The sequence below is a fragment of the Coniophora puteana genome (assembly GCF_000271625.1).
Source record: "Coniophora puteana RWD-64-598 SS2 unplaced genomic scaffold CONPUscaffold_10, whole genome shotgun sequence".
NCBI classification, from domain to species: domain Eukaryota; kingdom Fungi; phylum Basidiomycota; class Agaricomycetes; order Boletales; family Coniophoraceae; genus Coniophora; species Coniophora puteana.
This window is the reverse complement of record NW_006913062.1, coordinates 174,953-195,581: the sequence shown is the minus strand read 5'-3', so window position 1 is coordinate 195,581 and position 20,629 is coordinate 174,953. Positions and strand designations below refer to the sequence as shown.

The 20,629-nt window shown below is 51.2% G+C and overlaps 7 protein-coding genes across 7 annotated transcripts; 4 read left to right on the top strand and 3 right to left on the bottom strand.

The window, feature by feature from the left end:
• Positions 1 to 238: 238 nt before the first annotated feature.
• Positions 239 to 1,574, bottom strand: CONPUDRAFT_167227 (Isy1-domain-containing protein). Its single transcript, XM_007773053.1, has 4 exons — positions 1,559 to 1,574; positions 1,133 to 1,497; positions 875 to 1,065; positions 239 to 800 (listed from the first exon to the last, which is right to left on the bottom strand). Exons 1-4 carry the CDS (start codon positions 1,559 to 1,561, stop codon positions 328 to 330), a joined length of 1,032 nt encoding a protein of 343 aa, XP_007771243.1. The 5' UTR covers positions 1,562 to 1,574; the 3' UTR covers positions 239 to 327.
• Positions 1,575 to 3,770: 2,196 nt separating this feature from the next.
• On the bottom strand, positions 3,771 to 6,069 carry CONPUDRAFT_107905 (arginyl-tRNA synthetase). Its single transcript, XM_007773052.1, has 5 exons — positions 5,751 to 6,069; positions 5,340 to 5,690; positions 4,869 to 5,280; positions 4,429 to 4,804; positions 3,771 to 4,374 (listed from the first exon to the last, which is right to left on the bottom strand). Exons 1-5 carry the CDS (start codon positions 6,000 to 6,002, stop codon positions 3,942 to 3,944), a joined length of 1,824 nt encoding a protein of 607 aa, XP_007771242.1. The 5' UTR covers positions 6,003 to 6,069; the 3' UTR covers positions 3,771 to 3,941.
• A 748-nt stretch (positions 6,070 to 6,817) lies between these two features.
• On the top strand, positions 6,818 to 8,464 carry CONPUDRAFT_107900 (alpha beta-hydrolase). Its single transcript, XM_007773051.1, has 7 exons — positions 6,818 to 6,915; positions 7,000 to 7,069; positions 7,213 to 7,459; positions 7,526 to 7,594; positions 7,650 to 7,719; positions 7,784 to 8,114; positions 8,184 to 8,464. Exons 3-7 carry the CDS (start codon positions 7,270 to 7,272, stop codon positions 8,457 to 8,459), a joined length of 936 nt encoding a protein of 311 aa, XP_007771241.1. The 5' UTR covers positions 6,818 to 6,915; positions 7,000 to 7,069; positions 7,213 to 7,269; the 3' UTR covers positions 8,460 to 8,464.
• A 314-nt stretch (positions 8,465 to 8,778) lies between these two features.
• On the bottom strand, positions 8,779 to 11,118 carry CONPUDRAFT_156162 (alpha beta-hydrolase; the record flags this gene model as incomplete). The annotated part of the gene is made up of 12 exons (XM_007773050.1): positions 8,779 to 8,815; positions 8,870 to 9,106; positions 9,160 to 9,286; positions 9,345 to 9,564; positions 9,625 to 9,808; positions 9,885 to 9,916; positions 9,963 to 10,090; positions 10,147 to 10,201; positions 10,253 to 10,290; positions 10,363 to 10,598; positions 10,668 to 10,872; positions 10,947 to 11,118. 12 exons carry the CDS (start codon positions 11,116 to 11,118, stop codon positions 8,779 to 8,781), a joined length of 1,671 nt encoding a protein of 556 aa, XP_007771240.1.
• A 1,522-nt stretch (positions 11,119 to 12,640) lies between these two features.
• CONPUDRAFT_74913 (alpha beta-hydrolase) lies at positions 12,641 to 14,104 on the top strand (the record flags this gene model as incomplete). The annotated part of the gene is made up of 5 exons (XM_007772966.1): positions 12,641 to 12,782; positions 12,887 to 12,955; positions 13,011 to 13,080; positions 13,535 to 13,871; positions 13,934 to 14,104. 5 exons carry the CDS (start codon positions 12,641 to 12,643, stop codon positions 14,102 to 14,104), a joined length of 789 nt encoding a protein of 262 aa, XP_007771156.1.
• Positions 14,105 to 14,887: 783 nt separating this feature from the next.
• CONPUDRAFT_167223 (NAD(P)-binding protein) lies at positions 14,888 to 16,014 on the top strand (the record flags this gene model as incomplete). The annotated part of the gene is made up of 5 exons (XM_007773049.1): positions 14,888 to 14,956; positions 15,022 to 15,334; positions 15,390 to 15,430; positions 15,498 to 15,615; positions 15,668 to 16,014. 5 exons carry the CDS (start codon positions 14,888 to 14,890, stop codon positions 15,991 to 15,993), a joined length of 867 nt encoding a protein of 288 aa, XP_007771239.1. The 3' UTR covers positions 15,994 to 16,014.
• A 1,747-nt stretch (positions 16,015 to 17,761) lies between these two features.
• On the top strand, positions 17,762 to 20,561 carry CONPUDRAFT_107895 (amino acid transporter). The gene is made up of 16 exons (XM_007773048.1): positions 17,762 to 18,035; positions 18,109 to 18,437; positions 18,496 to 18,509; positions 18,561 to 18,622; positions 18,679 to 18,740; positions 18,800 to 18,940; positions 19,005 to 19,184; positions 19,250 to 19,360; positions 19,423 to 19,437; positions 19,512 to 19,649; positions 19,717 to 19,815; positions 19,873 to 19,924; positions 19,994 to 20,038; positions 20,095 to 20,161; positions 20,226 to 20,364; positions 20,430 to 20,561. Exons 1-16 carry the CDS (start codon positions 17,825 to 17,827, stop codon positions 20,451 to 20,453), a joined length of 1,689 nt encoding a protein of 562 aa, XP_007771238.1. The 5' UTR covers positions 17,762 to 17,824; the 3' UTR covers positions 20,454 to 20,561.
• The last annotated feature ends 68 nt before the right edge of the window (positions 20,562 to 20,629 follow it).

Below are 20,629 nucleotides of genomic sequence, written 5' to 3'. Positions count from 1 at the left end.
AGACCGCGAATCTATCCAACGTACGACGAGAGACAGGGTAACTATAGGAGCGACGAGTGCCGTTCGCATATGCGGTATTTATTGAGCATGGTCACTATCACCGAGCTTCCATGTACGCGAATCACTATTGTTGACTTGACTTGTACCAACTTTCTGTAAACCCCTTCATCTATCCGCTAATTTCAAGCTTTGCAACAAAACTAATGTTGAACCGTGCGAGAGACGTTCGTATTATAAGTGAAAGGTGATCAAGTAACAATACAGAGTAGCGAAGCAACCAGTCAGCAACCAGCCTCTCTCCCGCGCATAGTGCACCCTTCGTCCACACTACCCGAAGTACTCCTCGACAAGTGCCTTCTTCCTCAGCGCCAACAGCGTCTGCTCGTGCTCCTCCCGCGTCGGCATGTGCGGATGTGTGAGATCCCCTGGCGATAGGAATGGTATGTATGCAACAGCAGCAGCAAGAGCGGCAGCCGTCGCGTCTGCCGGGTCGACCTCCTTGGTCGTTGACGCAACTGCAACGTCAGATTTAGGGCGTTTCGCTGCATCACCATCGGGCGCGGCCATCTCGGTATCGTCAGCGTCGGCGCTCTCCGCGGCTTTCCGTTTTGACTTCTTTGAGGGTTTGGCTTTGGCTTTGCCCTTGGTTTTGGTGGCTTTGGCAGGGGTGGGTTCAGCGGGTTCGGCAGGTTCGGCGGCGGCGGAGGATGGTGGGGGCCCGCCGCGTGGGATGGGCGGGACGGGGGTGTCGGATGGGAGGTTGAGCATCTCGAGCGCGTGCGTGTGTGCGTCGGCCCAATCTAATATACGCCCAAGGAGTTAGCGATGTTGGGAGACGAAGTCTGTGTAGGCGTGGACAGAAGAAAATGCGCACCTTGATCCTCAGCCGCACGCTCATAGTCCAATAGACTCCCGTCGTTCTCGTCCAAGTCACCGAAGTATGCAGGCCCCTGGTTCGTGAACTTGCGGTAGTACGCCAACGCTTGGTTCTCCTCCTCCTCATCCTTCTTGCGCGACTGGAACAGCTCCTTCACACCCGGCAGCTCCTTTGCTCGCCCAAAGTACCTGCAATGCAATACCCTCCGTCAACACCAACGCACGGACGTGGAAATAGAAAGAAATTGCGACGCACTTATACCCCTTCGTCCCCGGCACCTCCTTCCCATCATCATCCAGCATCGCCATATTCCGTCTATAATTCGCACCCCCCAGCGCAACAATCTGGTTCTCCCAGTGCCGCTTCTCCCTCAGCAGCTTGTTAATCTCGTCGTTCAAGTCCCGCAGCTCATAGTCCGTCAACCCGGCGTCCTGGATCTTTGATACTTTGCGTGATATCTCGCGGAGGAGCTCGCCGCGCCAGCGCTCGCACTCGCGCAGGGACTTGCACGCGGACGCCATCTTCGGGCGGCGGTCCCCGCGCGTGCCCAGCCCGAGCTCGGCGGCTTGGGCTTCGCGGAAGCGGTAGAGCATAGACTGGGCCTTTTCTTCATTACGAGCCTAGTGATATGTGAGGCGTGAGGCGTGAGTTTGTGGAGAAGAAAAGAGCGGGAAGACATACCATGGTGGAGGATACTGGATGGGTCCGTTATGTGGATTTGACCAAGGCGCAGACCAACCGAGGCAGCATTGGACGTGAGATAGTATCTCCATATTTGGCTGTATTGTTTGAGCTCCGAAAAGTCCTGTCCATCCCTATAGTCTCACGCACAAAGTTTCAAGCGACTTCGGCAAACGCGAGTATGCAACTCCCACAGAATACGAGAAATTTGGTATGCTCCTACGACTTATCCTATTCTCAGAAATTAAGATATATAGTGAATTCAAGAGAAAACCCCCGGGCATAATCATGACTGGAGGGACGGAAGTCTCAAGCCATTCGGTCAGTGGGCAAGCTGGCACAGGGTGGCTGATGTATGTTGTCTTGGTGCAGAGCTTTTGCATCATTAATGACTTGCGTGACCATCCTCATCTGATTTGAGGTTAAAGCCATAAGGTGCATCGTGCTCAACTCAAGTGATGGCGTCGACTGCTGGAGTTAACCTGTTCCAGCCAACTCCCATCTTCTTCAGTATGCTTTGCTGATCTTGACATGAACATCGCTTTCCATTTTGTGTTTAGTCTTAGTAACGGCCTTGTTTCTCTAAAGCTATGTTTACACGTGTTTCTTCTCTACTTATATATAATCCAGTGCTGTGTATCAAAAGATAATTTACTCGGACGGTTATTATCGGTCTTTTACAAAGCCTCTCCAACATTATTTTCTTCCTCTACGTGTGACAGTAAATCGCGACGATTCGGAATATTAGAGTAGACAAGAAATAAACAAAAGCTCGACAACATATATGTACAGCCATTCCTGGTTTCTAAGGTGAGTGACCCGGTAACCCTGGGCAGAAATGACATCTCAATCCCGCTGCGTCACACGCAGTATCCTGTCCTAAGTAACAGTGCCTGTAGTGGTTTATAAATTCGTTGGTCTCCGCCTGTAATTTTCCAGTACGTACACGACGCCTTCACACAGCACTTGACTTCTACGTCGAACAACAAGATATATTGTTCGTTGAAGAGTTTTTCCAGGTCGAGCGTGGAACAGGTCAGTCCTCCTTGATCAGGCGCCATTAAGTCTAAAAATATGAGTCTTATATGACTCTCTGAGTAGTCGCGGCTGCAGCGTTGGTAGTTTACAGCTATGATGAGACCACTGTTGACGTTGCTAGCAAAATCACAAAATTTCCACGTCATTAGTTTAGGCTTTTCCATCGGAGGTATGTGCGAGCTCAGTCAGTGAGACTTTAGCGGTTTCTTAGTATTTTCAACCTTCGGAAGGTGGTCTTTTTTTGGGTAACCCAGCCCTCGGATTCACAAGAAAATAACACGCTTAACTTCCATTAGAACAGAAAATTCTTGGCAGTCACCTTTGCATACATTATGGTGAGACTACTCGGTGTTCTCGGCCTGAAATATATACTCACTTCTTCGATGGACCCTACAGATACGCTACTTGGGGCTGGCTATTTCAATGTAAGCTTTTGACGCAATTCGTATCAGATAGCTAAATGCTTTAATTACATAGATGCTCTATACGCGCGTCTTGCAATATCTTGCTTCGCACGTCATTGATCTGTATCTAGCGTTAACAGCGGTGATGAAGTCGCTGTCAAGTCAAGTACGTGTATTTCCAAATTCATAAACATTCAGATAATTATACTTTTCTGACTTTATAACAGGGGTATATTGACACTTTTTTTCATATGTGCATATTTGTCCGGTTCCTCATCCAATTTTAATCCAGCTGTGGGTGCACTAGTGCTTTCATAGCGCTTGTGCAATGTTATGACGCTTTTAAATTGTGTTTGCAGGCGTAGCATTGTACAGTTTTCTGCAAATTAGCGTCTTGTTTATCATATTCCTCTTACAAGGTGCGAAGGATATGGTTCCAGGCAATTCGGATAGCTAGAAAAGTTTCAGGACAGCCATAATGACGTTACGGGTATACATACTTCTTGGTAAACCCAAGAAACTTTTACCCGTCCTCGTTGCTTGCTTTACTGTTACGCAAGGATTTAACATTGCTCTATGATGTCGCTTAATGAGGGGGAGGCTCACGATCATCAACTTGAAGTGGAGGCAGGCGAGCACAATTAGGAGTAGGCAAGAGCGGGGAAGGCATTTGGCAGCATACAAGGTACGTCGGAGGAAACGTACTGTATATAGGCAGGCATGGAGGGGTTGAACGTTGAACGTTGAACGTTGAAGGTGGATCTCGGGAGTGAAAGGGCTGAATTGAGCGAGTACCTATTAATCCAGGATAGACAATAGATGATCCCATTTACTTCTGACTATTTATATTATTGCGGTGCAATATTGCAGCGAGGCTATCCTACCAAATTCAAACAAAAAAACACTCTAATCCCACTACTTTTACACCCCCGTCAACCTCCTCACATATGCTCCATCGGCCGAATACTCAACAACCGCATCGCAGCGCCCAACGTATCCCGCGCACTCCTATACAGCCAAAACCGCGCCTGCGCCTTCCCGCGATCCTGCTCGCCCTTGACCACCAGCGTCTCCCACGCGCTCGAGATCGCGTGCGCGAGCCGGAACGCGAACGTGACGACGCCCGAGGGCTCGTGCGTCTTGAGCGCCGTCTTCACCACGTCCGGGTACGAGCCGAGCAGGATCGCGATGTCGCGCGCGTGCTGGCTGTCCGCGAGCACGTTGAAGTCGATGGACGAGGGCGCGGGGAGGGGGAAGACCTCGGGGTTGCGGCGCTCCATCGAGCAGAGGCGGACGTGTGCGTATTGGAGGTAGGGGCCCGTGTCACCCTCGAAGGAGAGCATGCGGTCCCAGTTGAAGTTGTAGTTGTTTATCCTGTCATCCGCGTTATTAGCATTATGATTGGCGAAGTAAGAAGAATAAACGCACCGCTTGGCAGCCATATCCTGAATCTTTACCCCCGAAATCCCCACCTCGCGACTCGTGGTCTCGGGGTCCTGGATGGCGTTGTACTTCTCTTCGTTGCGTTTCATCTGCTCGTGCATCACCGTCGACGCCTCACGGATGATGTCGGCGAGGAACACGGCGGTGCCCTTGCGCGTGCTCATGCCCTGCACGAGCCCGTAGTTGACGTGCTCGAGTCTGTCGGCCCACGGGAACTCCATCAGCTTGAGCATCTTGAAGAACTGTGCGACGTGTAGGTCTTGCTGTGACGAGATGACGTAGATCATCTTGTCAAAGTTCCATTTCTCGTATCGCTCGATCGCACCGCCAATGTCGCGCGTGAGGTATATGGACGTGCCGTCTGGAAGCGATTATCCGACCTGATTAGAAACTGGACGAAAGAGGAAAACCATACATGAACATACCAGCTTTCCGCAACACAGCCTTGCCCAACTTCCACTTCTCCAGATCCACCAGCTTCGCCCCATTCGCATCGCTGACCAAGTTCATCTCCTCAAGCCGCTGCAACGCCTTATCCTGCCACTCCTTGCCGACTTCGCTCTCTCCCGTGTACACATCGAATTGTACGTTTAGTCGTTCATACTCCTCAGTGTACTTCTTGATGCTGAGCTCGCGCCAGACGCGCCAGTTGGCGAGCGCGCTCTCGTCCCCATCTTCCATGCGCTTGAACCATTTGGCAGCCTCAACCTTGACGTTCGGGTCCGCCTCGGCCTCGCGGCTGATCTGCACGTAGACGTCGTACAGATGTTTTATGGGATCTCTTTCGAGCGCCTCTTGCGAGCCGTATTTCTCGAAGCCAGTGGCAATCATGCCGAACTACGCGCATACAACCATAATCAGGGGTGGGAGCAACGAAAAGGAAGAGAAAGACGCACCTGGGTGCCCCAATCGCCCAGATAGTTCACTGAAAGCACCTTCCACCCGCATGCCTTGTACAGGTTTGCAAGGAACGCGCCGATGATCGTGCTGCGCAAGTGACCAACATGGAACGACTTGGCGATGTTGGGTGATGAGTACTCAATAACGAGCGTCTTGCCCCCGCCCGAGCTGTTGGTACCGTAGCGCGGGTTGGTCGGCTCGGCGTTGGCATCGAGTCCCTGGCCGGGCTCGTAGGTGGTAGTGTAGATCTGGTTGACGACTTCGCGGATGAGGGAAGTAGTGTTGAGCTGGAAGTGGAGGAAGGCCTTGTCGTGTACGACGGATGCGACGAAGTCGTCGGGCTGGAACTAATGTCCCGTTGCCATTAGCTATATCCTCGAGCATACACGAAACAGAAGAACACGCACAGCATCGATGACCTTCTTTGCCAGCTCGTCCACCTTACCGGGCAACCGGAAGCGCGGCAACGCAACCGTGAAGTCGACACCCTTCTTGCCGTAATCGACGCCCGAGTATGCTTTTTCGACCGTCAGAGGGGGCAGCGCGCTCGCGACGCGCTCGGCGATGGCAATCCGGAACGCGTCGAGGACACACGAGCTCGGGTCCGTATCCGGGACGGACGTGAGCTTATACCAGAAAGGGTTCTGGGATGTCGACATGAGACGTAGACTTTTGAGGGGTAAGTGGGGAGGCTCGGCTCGGATCAGAGAGAAACGGAAAGATGAGCGGAGGGAGGGGAGGGAGGAGGGTAAGGAGGTGCCGAGACGGAGTCGACGGTAAGATGCAAGTCTGAGCGCCAGGATTATCGATGATCTCTGCCCTTGGGCTTTACTGTTGCAGTAATCTCTGACTCGGCACAGGGCGTGACTGAAAATATTGCGCACGTGATTTCGGAGTGACTCGTGTCGCGGATTCAACTTTTGTAGCAACCTCTCTGTTTGCTCTCCGTTCTCGTTTCCTCGCTTGTTCAGCCCGACATGCCTCTACAAGAGCTCGCGTCCATGCCAGCTAAGAATCCGAGGAAATTTGACCACACCCGTAACGCTATAGTGATTCAGAGGCGACCGTGACAAGCTCATTCGTGTCGGCTCTCTTCCATGCTATCTCCGCCGACTCTCCTATAAACACGGTACGAATGAAGAGCCAACTCTTTGCGTGCTGTGCCCCGATACTAGACCAACTTTGGTCGCTTAATCAACGTCGTCAAAAGACGAAAAAGCTGATCCGATTTCGACCCTCAGGCCAGCGAAGCGAGCCGAATGTTGGACAATAAACGTTTCCGGAGCTAGACCTGCCATTCCTCCGCTAGCAGGCGCTCCATCCCGTCTGGAATATGGGATATAGTCCTAATTCTGAATCCTCAAGGTATGCTTGTCATATTGCGGACCCTGTTAGACTTCCACATCTAGCTCTTGAAGGCGCATATACCCTCCCCTCTTCCCACCGAACAATCCGCCATTTGATCAGACGTCAACTTGAAACTTCAACTCATCATTCTGGCCGCGTTTCTTCCATGTTTAACCGTCACACGTACCGAATGCTGCAAAATCCATTCTACCGTGTTCATTTCAGGTTTGTTGCCGTTTTTAGATTCTTCATCGCGTTCATATAGCCCTCGGACTCACATCGCTTGCTGAATTGTATCGTCCATTACAGAAACTTGCTGGTAATTAATGGTAGACGTCCGTTTGCCAATGCGAGAGCGTCTAGATATCCCATGTAACGTGTGCGTTTCGTTCCACTGGCTGTGCGCTCGTGTGTCTTGGTTCAAACTGTGTCTGCTTATTTTAATCACATCCGCGGCGCGCAACATCTTCCATCTTACCTCGCGAATGATGCTTCGGAGGATACTGACAATATATAAGACAGGGAGTGTACGCCAGGTGTCCTCAGCAGCACTAGGTTTCCCTTGCTTTGACATCTGCTATGCGCCTGTCCATCATCCTTGCTCTTGCCCTTTCCTCAACCCTTCGAGCTCTGGCCGCGCCCGTCGACGACTGGGTCCGAACGCTCACTCAAGTTTCTGAAAGCGATATAAGCAGCTGGAATCCGTACACCCAATTCGCAAGGGCGACGTACTGTGCACCAAGCCAAGTTGAAGGGTGGAACTGCGGAGGTTTGCCATTTCAGAAGTCCCTCTCCAGCGAAACGTGAACTCATAGCAACTTTTCTTGTGATACAGAACCATGTGATGCAGTACCCGGATTCCAGCTCACTCTCGCTGAAGGCGACGGCGGCGGCGTCCAGTATTGTATGTTTGCGTACGTTCTAAGACTGAGTTTCTCTGCTTATGGCATGCTCTATAGATTACGTTGGGTACTGGCCCGCGAACAACGCCGTTGTGGTGGCACACCAAGGAACGGATCCGTTTAAATTGTGAGATCTTCATATCACCGGTACTTTCTTGCCTGCAGCACCTGAATCTACTTCACTTGCACAGCCAAGCCGACCTCACCGATGCCAATATTCTGAAGACAAACCTCGACCCGGTTCTGTTCCCTGGCGTTCCCAGTGACGTCCTCGTGCACGAGGGCTTTGCTCATGAGCACGCCAAGACCGCCCAGATCATCCTTGCCGAGGTTCAAAACCTCATCTTGAAGCATTCTGCGACTGAGGTCATCCTCGTCGGCCACTCGCTCGGCGCCGCGCTCGCGGAGCTTGAGTGCCTCTACATGACGCTCAACCTACCTTCAGATATTCATGTCAAGGGCCAGACGTACGGTACTCCACGCGTCGGGAACCCAGCATATGCTTCGCTCTTCGACAGCAAGGTGAGCATACCACCACCACCTCAACAACATTGAATACGCACTCCAACATTCAAGCAACCTTTTTTATAGGTCCCCGACTTCGTCCGCATCAACCACGCGCGAGACCCCGTCCCTATCCTCTCGGGCGAATTCTTGGGGTTCTCCCACGTCCAAGGCGAAATCCACATAGTCTCGGAGTCTGCATCTGGGGTGGGCGATGTCGCCTACGAGTGCCCTGGAGATGACGGCGCCACGGACGAGGAGTGCACAATTCGGACTGTTCCCAATGTGTTCGTCGGGAACTTGCTGGATCACCTTGGGCCTTATCCGGGGAACCTCTACATGGGTACTTATTACTGCAGATGAGCTGCCTGCGTTGGTCGATGCCAATATAGTAGTATGTGTTACTAGTACAAGATGTAGTGGTGTGCAATCTGTGACAAAACACAACTGTAGTTCGGACGAGCTGATCGGGTTGAAGTCAGTTTCTCTGTAGTAGTTGAACGATGCCCGCTGTTGCGTGGTAATCTAAACGGGAATGAATGTTGCGAGCTAACACCATGGTCAACCGCTTTGAAACCCCTCGAGCCGTCATTGTCAAGGATGTTACTGTAATATTGAATAACTGGAAACATCCATAAAGTATCTAAAGAGTCGAGACTCTCCTACCCGTCTTGCTTCGAGTTCACTGTCCCGTATACTGCCCCAAACTATGCCAGATACTGCGAGATCCATAAGCACTAGTTGTATACATACACACCACGAAATAAACTCACTTGCACCGCTCAATGATACCCGGATATACCGTATCCGTAGTTGACGCATAAATGTTCGCATCGCCCGCCTCCGTCGTATTGAACACAACCTCCATCTCACCCGTGGGCCATGTAGTCCACTCGGGAGTGATCGACACGTTGGTGGGATGGTGATCCGGCGTCTCCGCAAGCGCGACTCCGGTGAACGCCCCAGAGAAGGACGCAATGAACATCGTGTTGTCAACCGCCGGACCTACGCTACAAAAACCGTGAGCCAAGATAATCCCCATGTAGTTCGTCGCACCGCTCACCTCACGAAGTAATACGGAATATCGGACGAATGGAACCCGTCCGGAATCGCGAACGTGCCCTTCCACGCGCTTTTGTTGGATTTCGAGAATGCGTCAAGGAGGTAGTATGACGGACAATAGAAGATAGCTGTTACGAACATTAGCACTTTCAACCGTATTCCCACTCAAGAAGACCGGACACGTACATTCGCCCATGATCCCAATAGCCTGGCCGAGGACGTCTCCAACAGCAGGACCGCCGCCGGGTCCAACCGTGTAGTTTGCATAAGCGCTGACGACCTGCTGCACGCTAGACTCTGGCAGCAGCGGGAACAGGTTCTCGACATAAGACGTGGTGTTGAGCGTCTCAGCGTAGTTGACAAATACATTTCCTTCGTGTGTGTTCGTCATCGCTAACAGAACTTCCTAAACACATACACATTAATCAACGTTGTATCTTTTCAAAAAAGATGAGGAGACACGCACCCCATTCACACTTCCGCGCTGGAGCGTCACTATCGGGCGCTCGACTATCATCTCGTAGTCGATGACAGGCACAGTCACAAACGTGCCGTAGAATCCGTTCAAATTGGCTTGATTGTTCAGGCTCTCAAGGGTATCCACGGATGCGTTGCGGATGCATGCGAGCGGCGTCGTAGACGTCGAGCATCTGTGTTTGATGAGACCCTCGGTCAGCGTATACTTTGCAAATGACATGAATTTTTTTGATAAGGAAAGGTGCTCACCCAGTTCCATTAGCGAAAAACGCAAATAGAGCCTGAGAGAAATCAGCACATCGCTTGGCAATTGCGGAGAAGCCGCACCTCAGGAACAGTATCATTGTATGCATACTGCGACGGCAAGAATGTCGAGCTTGTCATAGCCGCGCGGAACAACGAAGGTTGGGTGTTTCCACCATTCGCGATAATGTGTTGCAGCACTGATCCAGCACCTACAGTCCATAGATCATCTCGAAGTGTCAATAGCGCCATAAATCAGAAGACATACCTGCAGACTCGCCCCAGATTGTCACTTGGGAAGGATCGCCACCGAACTTGCTGATCTGCAGTACGTGTTAGCAACTTTCACGATATGGCAAGAGGGAAAAGCTCACTTGACTCTGTACCCATTCCAAAGCATAGGTTTGATCAACTGCGAACGCGGATCACCGGACGTAAGACATCATTCCCTCCTGCTTGAGCAAAGAACGAGGTTAATACGCACGCAGCCCTGCGTTGAGCGCCCCTCCACCGTTGACAACCTCGTTTCCCGACAAGAACCCGAACACACCGAGCCGGTACTGGATGATGACAACGACTAGGCCATTCGCGGACTCTTGAACGATGTCCACACCGTCGAAACCTGATGCACCGCCGGCTACGTAACCGCCTCCGTGGATCCACACCAGCACTGGCAGACTCGCGTTCGTCGACGAGCTCAGGTCTGCTGGCGTGTAGACGCTGAACACACATTAAGCACAGGATTCGATACAACCTATGCTGAGGTTGCAATCGACGGTAATGGCTCACTTGAGATAAAGACAATCTTCAGACTGCCCTACGTCCCGCTTCCTCATTAATGCACCACCCGAACTCAAGTCAGTGTGCCCCAATGGAAATGAGCTTGTGGTCGCGTTTCCAAACGGAGCCTGATAGCACTCGTTTGGCTGTGCGGTCGCTTGCTGCACGTCACTGATGACGGCAGGCGCTTGTGGCGCCTGGAACCTCAGGTCACCTGCGGGATATGAACGCAGCCTCTTTAGCACGCATACTACTTAACCAAACTGGGAGATGGGCAGAGAGACTGACCAGTCGGGGGCGCGGCGTATGGGATTCCAAGGAATGAACTGATGCTCGTACTGCTGTTCTTTGCCCCTTGGTATATCGCATAGCCGAGGTCAACCGTCGGTCCCGAGCTTTGGGCTCTGACCACTGCCAGAGCGGGAAGTAACGATACGAATGAGACGAGTCGCCTGTACATTTTCTAGTTATGAATTAGTGTTGAACAGAAGGTAGTGGGAGTGGAAAGGTGGGAGATGAACGGGGATGAAGGTTGACATCGATAATTATATACGACTTACGCAATACTGTGGACCCTGCATCTATTACCCGACACCAGCGGCACAGATTCGTAGCAAGCCGATACAACGGGACATGCGGGGTATGCGCAGGGTGCACCGACCAAAGGAGGACCAGGATCGGTTGTGCAAAGCTGCATTTACTAGTGGATGATCCTCTTTGTAACGATCACGTTGCAGCATATGCGGCAGCCTGTGGCCGTTAGCGAGGCACTTCCATTTTGACCGTGAATAATTGAGATGCCTACTCTGCGAGGATGACGGGGGTAGCATGGTGGAACGAGAGCAAGAATGCATGACCCTTGCGTCACGAGGGTTGACTATACCTCCTCCTTCAGCCTGAACAAGCTTGCTCATTATACAGAAGGACTTTTGACCGTGATGTCTGTTCGGCATCAGCGACACATATGGTAAGACTAGAAGTGTCACGGTCGCAAATTTTTGACGCGAGATGTCCGCAGTCAGCAGTCCTTCAGCTTCAGCTTCCGTGACCATAGCACGTGCTCGGCGCCACAAATTTTGTTCAATAGGATTATTATGGTAGGCGGGTTGGCGAAAAGGTAAAGTTGAAATGTATCTCCACGGCTGTTGAAATTTTGAAACGTTGACCTGAGCTTCTTCATTGATAACCGTGTTCTTTCCGTGTTTGGCGTGCACGTTTGTTGCCACAATCTCATATTAGCAAGATTATTCGACTTCTGTTTGTTGAAATGCGGAGAAGCACCGCTCCGACGACAAGACGGACAGGACGGGAGAAGAGAAGCGGGCGGAAGGAAGCTGAAGAGAAGAGAAGCAGGAACCAGAAGAGAAGCAGGAACCAGAAGAGAAGCAGGAGTTTGGAATGCGCTCGTATATTAGACGAGCGCCAGACGCATTCTTACCCCCACTCGCGATCGCTCGTACCACATCGCTTAGGGGGTAAGCACGTCTCGTCCCAGAGTCAAGGGACATGAACTGACAACGTCTACCAGATATATACTTATGGTTATCAGGTAGATTATACTCGCTCGTACCACAGCGCTTAGGGGATATATACTTATGGTTATCAGTTTTTAACACTAACGTTCGCGTTCTAAGCCCTTCGATACGTTGGGAAGCTCGTATCAAACGCTCAGAACTAGCTTCAGATAGGCGTCCCATAGCCATATACAGTCAGAGACTCTTGATTAGCGCGCATCTACTAGTGTAAGACCATCTTTCTAATATTGAAGGGAGCGTCTTCTCATTGAGAAGACCACGCGGTTGTACATCTCGTGCTCGTAATATGTGCGCTTATATTTCTCACTAAATGACAGGAGTTTCTCTTCTCCCCGATGCCGAGCGAAGGCGCTCAGAGAGCAGCTACAGTACAAGTCATGGCGATTGTAGCCAGGATGTTTCCTCAGTCCGAGTCTCACTCAGATTTCCCTCGATCTCCCATCAAGCATGCATCCGTCTAAAGTACTTGCTCTTACCCTTTACGGTGTTCTCAGCGCTATCGCAGCTCCAATCGAGGACTGGGTGACCACGCTAACCCAAATCTCTGAGAGCGCTCTCGAAAGCTGGGCTCCGTACACCCAGCTCACAAGTGCAGCGTTTTGTGACCCCAGTTCGAGGATGGAATTGTGGAGGTTTTTCTTCATTGCTAAAACAGAGTGATCCGCCCGCTCAACACCGTTTTCATATCCGCAGAGGCTTGTGATGCCGTCCCTGGATTCGAGCCTAGCCTTGCCGCTGGAGACGGAAATTATGTCCAATACTGTATGTTTACGTGTATCTCTCGATTCCGTGATCTCTGACAAATCCGTGTGTGCAGACTTTGTTGGGTACTGGCCCACCAACAACGCTGTTGTTGTGGCGCACCAAGGGATAGATCCCTTGAAATTGTGAGATGGTCCTTTCGGTGTCGCGCTATATGTTGTGCTGTAACTAACACGTTTTTTTTTGGGTGGATATGAGGGGAATGCTTTAACGCACTGACCCAGCCACTAAGGACTGGAGTGTGGGGCTCATCAGAACAACAGTAGCGTTGCGACACTACCCACTAAACCCCTCATGCCAGGTTTTCACTGGCTTTCCCTCAAGACACTCCTGCTAAGCTTAGTTAAGAACAGGCGTTCGAGAGGGCTCCTAATTTTTCTGACTTAGCTTCTGGAGTAGTTACTTCCCATTCCACCGTTCACCTTTTCCGAGCCTGTTTCGCAAGTAATTAAATACTTAAGCTACTCCGGGGTTACTACTAGGGTTACTGATGTTCAGGTTCTCCTACTGCCGTACTGGACCCCCCCACCACGTTGAGGTTGTCATTGGGGGGGGTAACTAACACGTTTAGTCATGTAGCGAATCACTTTTCATAGACATTGAAATCGTGCAGACACACCTCGATTCGGCTCTCTTTCCCGGCGTCCCCAGCAATGTCATGGTGCATGAGGGTTTTGCTGATGAGCCTGCCAAGACGGCTCAGATCATTCTTGCTGAGGTCCAAAACCTCGGCCTCATCTCGCAGCATGGTGCGACAGAGGTTTTCATCGTTGGCCACTCGCTTGGCGGTGCTCTAGCAGAGCTTGATTGCCTCTATTTGACGCTCAATTTACCTTCGAACATCCACATCAAGGGACAAACGTACGGCACGCCACGCGTTGGCAACCCTGCCTATGCATCATCTTTCGACAGTAGGGTAGGCCACTCGTAGCTGTGAAGCTAGCTGTGTATGCTACGGCGCTGATTCCGATTCCGTAGATCAACGACTTCGTTCGCATTAATAACGTCCGAGACCCCATCCCTACGCTTCCGGGGGAATTCTTAGGGTTCTCCCACGTCCAAGGCGAGATCCACATCGTCTCTGACTCGGCATCGGATACAAGCGACGTGGCTTTACGAGTGCCCCGGCAACGACGATGCTACGGATGAGCAGTGCACGATACAGACTGTACCAAACCTGTTGTTTGGCGATTTGCTTGATCACCTTGGGCCCTACCCAAGTAACATTTACATTGGTACGATCTACTGCACGTAAATCTGCTTTACTTCTTGTCTGCTATTACTGTGCAGTAATCGTTTGATACGTTGAGGTTTTACCTTTCAACAAAGTGTCTCTGTTACAGAGTGGTTCGAAGATTCTGTAGATCGTTCAATTTGCCAGGTTGTGATGAAGACCTTCGTCTGATTTCTTGTTTGACCTATAATCGGTGGATGATAGGTAAATGACATAAATGATCCAATCCCCTTACCTACGATTTATGGGTAACGTAGTAGGTAAGCTTTATTTTACGTGGGCATGCTGATGCGGCCCGGTCAACTTTGTCAGCCCCACTTCTATTGCGCGAGATGTCGTCGCCCAAGGCCGTCGCTGCCTATATTGTGTGCCTTGCTTGAAAACGTGTGTTGAGAATAGAAAAGGAAAGCTGCTGGAGGATCTGGTCGCGTACTGCAGAGCGTTGCGTAAGGTGAGATGAAGCAGAGGTCGCAGGTCTCGTGCCGAAGCACTTATCACGTCATTCAGCTGACGTCAGAATTCGGACGTGATCTGCTTTGCGCTTAACCTCGACTCAATCAAATGTTCAGTGCACTTGATGGAAGACGCTGACAGACCCAAGCGCGAGGCTTATAAGCTAGCAATATAAGAGGGCGTGGTTTCTCCACTTGGTCACGTCTCAAGTTGAAATCAAGCATCTCTCCCCCTGATTGTCACCAATGAGCAACACATTCAAGGTCTTTGCCGTCGTAGGCGCGGGCGGTGCTATCGGGAAGCCAGTGCTCAAGGTACGCTCATACGTGGAACACTGCAAAACCTAACCATTGACCCAAGAACCACCTCTTCCATGCAGAGCCTTCTCTCGAGCAGCGCAACCAAGGTCGTCGTGTTGACGCGACCTGACTCCTCATCGATGTTCGAGCCGAATCCCAAGCTAGCTGTGGAGAAAGTGAAGGCGGACGACGAGAACGCGGTCGCTGCTGTTCTGCAGAAGCACGGAGTCGAAGTGCTCATCTCTACGATCGGTTTCACTGGCTTCGAGTCGCAGGTGGTGCTCGCAGATGCGGCGAAGCATGCCGGCGTGCAGTTGTTTGTCCCGTCCGACTTCTGTGGCCCCACAGAGGGTCTAACGGAGGGCCTACTGATTGTCAAAGAGAAAGTAGTAGGTGAGTATCTAGGTTTACTCCGCTTCATGCGCGCTCACACCCGTGGAATTGCTAGGACATGCGAAGGAAATCGGGCTACCCACACTGCGTGTATATGTAAGTGTTCATAGCTGTATTCGTGGCGCTGCTTTGCCGGTCGGGCCTACCGGATTGAATACGAAAGAATGGGCTATTCACAGAGCATAGCCACGTTGTCGGCGCTGTGGAAGATACAGGAAAATTCCTCGTACCCAATCCAGGAGACAAGCCATTCTCTTTGACATCTCTTTCTGATATTGGCGGTAAGCTCAACGTCCTCGAGCACTCACAGTGACTGAAACTCTGCTCTTGAAGCATTCTTGGCCTATACATTCACAACTCTCGCTCCGAGCCAACTCCTGAACACTGCTTTTCGTATCGAAGGCGAGCGCCTCACGTTCTCCGAGCTTGGCGCTATCTATGGAGAGCTCAAATCAGTTCCTGTTGAGCATGTCAGCAAGGTCCCTGAAGGCCTACCCAGGGGTTTCATTCTCGAATACTTTTGGAAGGACCTTAACTCTGGACAATGTGTTTCCAGCTATGATCTTGTTCAGGATAAGGACCTAGGCACAAGTGCGCTTTCGAACAACCTGTGGGCGGAGTACAAATGGCGGTCAGTTAGGGATGTTTTGTCCAAATGAATGGCCACTCTTTGATGTTCCCCATAACGTATTGTAAGAAATAGCTAACAGCGTAGCTTTGCGAGAATGCAATCGTCGGTATGCTATCGGTGGTGGGATATATCTTCACCCCAGCGATTTTGGCAGGCTTTCGGTGGGGTTCGCCGCTGCTTTGTAAGAGATGATCTTTGTCCATGCTACGTTGCGTAAAACTCATTATCTCGTGAGAACGCATGCTAGAAGTGTGAGCACGGAAGGCGGCATTAGGCACAGTCGGTTATGGTGTACTGAACCAGTCACCTGCCCGCGACCAATATATATTGACCAAGTCTGGTTCCAATACCGGATGGGCTCCAGGGCAGGTTATATAAATAAGCCGCGCACGCGTGACTGGGATGCACCCGTACAGTAATCCCAGAGTCAACCACTCACAGCTTGGGCAATGAGCAACACCTTCAAGACTTTCGCAATTGTTGGGGCAGGCGGCTATCCGGCAACCCGTTCTTGAGGTAACCTCACTCGGAGGGTGATCTTGACAGAGTCAATGTTGTAACGAATGCTTGCAGAGTCTCCTTGCGAGCAGCGCAAGCAAGGTCGTCGTTCTAACAAGACCTGACTCCACGTCAACCTTCAAGCCCCACTCGAAACAGGCAGCTGAGAAAGTAAAGCCGGATGATGTAAATGCCGTGTCAGCGGTCCTCAGGAAGCACGGTGTCGAGGTGCTCATCTCCACGGTCGGATTTTAGCTTAGGGTTAAAGTCTATTCCAAATCAATTTGCAACAGGCAGTAAGGTTGTTACCGTAATTCCGCCCGCCTTTCAGCGGTCTGTCGGGACGGTTAAGCCGTACCGGATTATGAAGATGTATCTGTCTGGAAACCGCGGAGTGGAAGCAATCTCAGGCACAGAACAACGATGACAATGCATAGTGGATGAACTCATTTGATCACAAGGCGCGGTTTTGTGCTAACAATTGGCTCTGGGTATCCATCAAGTCGACGGGGAATATATCACTTCCTTCGGGGCTGATCATCGACCGTACGTTCCAGCTATGGATCAATGCAAGCCATCTTGTTTGACTCCCCTCGCCGAGCGATGCGCACCCATCCATCTCTACCTTAGAGGGTTTAGTGGCATCCAACTAGTAGCTTGATCATCGTTCTCATACATTCTTCTCGCCCTTGACCAATTAATGCTATCCTGGTTCCTTGACCGCGATACTGTCAAGACGCCGTGCGCTTACAGGACTCGGAGCTATTCCATCGTGACCTGTGTTGCAAAACCCCGAACACAATCATAAGCTAACTAAATCTACTATAGTGGATGCCGACTGTTGCGAACATTCTTTTCCTGTATCTACAATGCACTCACATGTTGGGAACGAAGGCACCTTCAAGAGAACAATTGTTTTTGGAAGGTCGAGATAGGGGCTATTGTTCGGAGTTTATATTTAGACTTCTCTCCACTATCAACGCTCTGGTTTTCACTTTTCGCAAGCAGTGGAGACTTCACCCACCGGGATATACAAGCCTAGGACTAGTCAGCACTTAATCATTCGAGGCGGAGAGAAGGAGCGCATGCCCGAAGCCTTATCAGCTTACAGCAGGAAATCGCGGAATGATGTTCCACCGTTGCGAACAAAACTCGCGCGTAGCGCCGCCACAAACGCGACTTCCTCCCTAAACTAGGAGCTCTCTCATGGCGTGGCCCTATGGCGCCATCGAACAGCTTCATGGTGCATGCCTAAGCACTAGTCAAATGTACTGCGAACGTTACAAAGGCTTGCGCAAGTCCCCCTCCTTTGTGGGTTTCCTCCCCTTTTCTGGCGACAACAGCGCGTTGACGACCTCGTTATGGCTCCACGCTTACTAGGACAGAAGGCCGCGCCGCAGGCTGCTGGAAGTCACGGTGGAGCAAGCTCGAGCTCAGAGCGCACACCTCTCCTATCTAATTCAACCACGACCGGTGTCGATGAAGGTGCGCGCTCTGAGGCCCCATTGGCAGAAGCTCCCGACAGTAGCGACGATGCAGAGCTGAACCCGGGTGAACTTGCATTCGACGAAGGTACGCATCCCATCTCCGAAGCACACTTGGTGTCAGTGCATCTTCACTGACACGATGCACTCGTGCATTGCAGATACCGCAGGCGGACTCGGCCGGCATCTCGGCGTGACCTCCTGTACGCTCCTCATCGTCGGCCGTATCATCGGCACGGGTATCTTCTCGACTCCCTCCTCCATCTTGGGCGGCGTCGGCTCTGTAGGCGCCTCCCTAACGCTATGGGTGCTCGGCTTCTCGCTGTCGTTTTGCGGGCTGTTCATCTGGCTGGAGCTCGGGACGATGATCCCACGCAGCGGAGGGTCGAAGGTGTACCTTGAGGCGGTGTATACGCGTCCGAAGTACCTCACAACCATGGTTTTTGCAACGCATGCCATCATACTTGGTTTCACGGCTAGTGGGTGTATTGTGAGCTCCTCTTTTGTTTTGAAGGGTTCCGTTCACTTGACCAACGTTTGCTTGATAGATATTTGCAAGCAAGTGAGCATGCACTACAGTGGTGGAAATATCGATGCTAACAATTCCTTTAAGCATACTCGTGGCAACAGGACACGAAGCTTCACGGTGGGTAGAGCGCGGGATAGCGCTGACAGGTACAATGTCAATCGCCCCATCTTATCAACTTTCCCTGACTTTATGTTTATGATAGTCATGATCTTTGTGACCTTACTGCATGGTCTTGCGCCTCGCAGTGGTATTGCCCTCATGAACGTGTGTTATGCCTCGTGTAAAGTGTCGTTAGCGCCAGCCTCTAACATTGTATGTCCCAGGGTCTTAGTGTTTTCAAGATCTTCATCCTACTCTTCGTAGTGGTGACAGGATTTGCTGTCCTCAGCGGAAAAACGCGCGTCTCCGATCCGTATGCCAACTTCCGACAACCATTTTCCGGAAGCTCACATAGTGCAAACGACGTGCGCCTCTTCAGCTTCTTCTCCTTGAAGCCTCTCACATACCTTTCTGTGTTTGACTTTCCAGTACGCAACAGCCAGCTTCAAAGTCCTCAATGCGTTTGCCGGCTGGTCTAATGTGAACAGCGTCCTCAACAACGTACGCAATCCCGTGCGCACCCTCAAGATCTCGGGGCCGCTTGGCCTCGGCATCTGCGCAGTCTTGTACCTATTCGCAAATATTGCCTACTTCAGCGCTGCTACCAAGGTATGGACAGCGCTTTTTGTCGAAGCTCGCGGTGTCAATGATGGAAACATTTTTCGACCTTGTAGGAGGAGATCAATAACAGCGGTGTGACTGTTGCTGCGCTGTTCTTCGGCAAGGTCTTCGGAGAAGCTGCGCAGCGTGCATTGGCCGTGCTCGTCGCGCTCAGTGCCCTTGGAGTAAGCAGGTCATCGCTGTATAAAGCTACTCACCTTGTTGAGCGATAATTACTGGGTTCTAGAACGTCATAACAGTGGTAAGTCTCTCCCTGTGTCGATGCGATCAATACGGACACACTTTATAACTATCATAGCTCACTCATTTCTGCAGACGTTTACCACATCGCGTATTAACCAAGAACTTGCAAAGGAGGGCGTACCTCTCCCCTTTGGTAACAAGTTCTGGGCATCGAATTGGCCCACAGGAAAGTCGCCTTTTCCTGGGTTGATTATCCACCTAGTTCCATCTGTATGTCTTCGCCCTGCTATAAATCCGTTCCGAACGACGTGATAATCTGACGGTTTCATTGTTATAGGTGATTGTAATACTCGGTCCTCCGCCGAAGACCGTATATCCTTTCATTCTAGATGTCGAGGGCTATCCAGGGCAGATATTCAATTTCTTCATTGTAATTGTACGTTTCGAGCCATCGCCTTTCGAATGGTGTTACTCATTTCTAATGGCTAAATAGGGGTTGTTCTGGCTTCGCTGGACCAAGCCAAACGTGCACCGACCGTTCAAAGGTGAACTGCCGCACTCTAATATCCTCGCCTTCATCTTGATTGCTAACCGCGGGCCGGCGTACAATCTAGTGTGGCTACCTCTTGCGGTATTCTACCTTGCTGCAGCGGTGTTCTGTAAGCACTCTCGTGGAACTGTTTTGTAGCGTTGTGTCATGCTGACTCCTTTCAAGTACTCATCGCGCCCTTCATACGCCCGCCAAACGGCGTTGGAGACACGCCTCCGCTACCCTACTATCTGTGCGTCACAACACATTTACCCGCAGCATAGCTCGTTAACTTATAGTGCTTTCGTCTAATCAAGATACGCGCTCGTTGGCATCGGCGTTCTGCTAGCTGGCGTGCTGTACTGGGCCGTTTGGCGAATCGTCCTCCCCCGTATCTTCGGGTACGCGCTCGAGCCGCGCAAGGAGCGGCTGGACGATGGAACGGTTGTCACTGTTGTTAGTATTTCGTACTTCCTGTGGGGTTTCTCTGACGTCTCTTGCTTCATGTTCAACCCCCGCAGTTCGATCGCAAGAAGATTGCTTGAGAGTTTTTGCTGTGCTGTGATCGTCGTTTGCTGTGACGCACGCTGGATTGTTTCCTTGATGTATCGTAGTTCATACTCGCCTGTATACATTATGTAGATACCTGTATGTCGGAAACCATTGATATCTTGCTCCTGTCAGTGCACCAAGTTACCCCTGAAGACGCGATAGGGGCTAA

What these genes read in the sequence shown, in the direction of transcription:
- CONPUDRAFT_167227 (XM_007773053.1), bottom strand. An exon ending in CCGGGGACGAAGGGGTATAA is followed by an intron (nt 1,066 to 1,132) that starts GTGCGTCGCAAT and finishes ATTGCATTGCAG; the next exon opens with GTACTTTGGGCGAGCAAAGG. An exon ending in GCGTGCGGCTGAGGATCAAG is followed by an intron (nt 801 to 874) that starts GTGCGCATTTTC and finishes GGCGTATATTAG; the next exon opens with ATTGGGCCGACGCACACACG.
- CONPUDRAFT_107900 (XM_007773051.1), top strand. Translation starts at nt 7,270, where the DNA reads ATGCGCCTGTCCATCATCCTTGCTCTTGCCCTTTCCTCAACCCTTCGA. An exon ending in TGAAGGGTGGAACTGCGGAG is followed by an intron (nt 7,460 to 7,525) that starts GTTTGCCATTTC and finishes CTTGTGATACAG; the next exon opens with AACCATGTGATGCAGTACCC. An exon ending in CTTCGCTCTTCGACAGCAAG is followed by an intron (nt 8,115 to 8,183) that starts GTGAGCATACCA and finishes CCTTTTTTATAG; the next exon opens with GTCCCCGACTTCGTCCGCAT.
- CONPUDRAFT_107905 (XM_007773052.1), bottom strand. Translation starts at nt 6,002, where the DNA reads ATGTCGACATCCCAGAACCCTTTCTGGTATAAGCTCACGTCCGTCCCG. An exon ending in TGGGCGATTGGGGCACCCAG is followed by an intron (nt 5,281 to 5,339) that starts GTGCGTCTTTCT and finishes GTATGCGCGTAG; the next exon opens with TTCGGCATGATTGCCACTGG. An exon ending in CAGGATATGGCTGCCAAGCG is followed by an intron (nt 4,375 to 4,428) that starts GTGCGTTTATTC and finishes CGCGGATGACAG; the next exon opens with GATAAACAACTACAACTTCA.
- CONPUDRAFT_107895 (XM_007773048.1), top strand. Translation starts at nt 17,825, where the DNA reads ATGGCTCCACGCTTACTAGGACAGAAGGCCGCGCCGCAGGCTGCTGGA. An exon ending in GCTCACATAGTGCAAACGAC is followed by an intron (nt 18,941 to 19,004) that starts GTGCGCCTCTTC and finishes TTGACTTTCCAG; the next exon opens with TACGCAACAGCCAGCTTCAA. An exon ending in ATGGAACGGTTGTCACTGTT is followed by an intron (nt 20,365 to 20,429) that starts GTTAGTATTTCG and finishes CAACCCCCGCAG; the next exon opens with TTCGATCGCAAGAAGATTGC.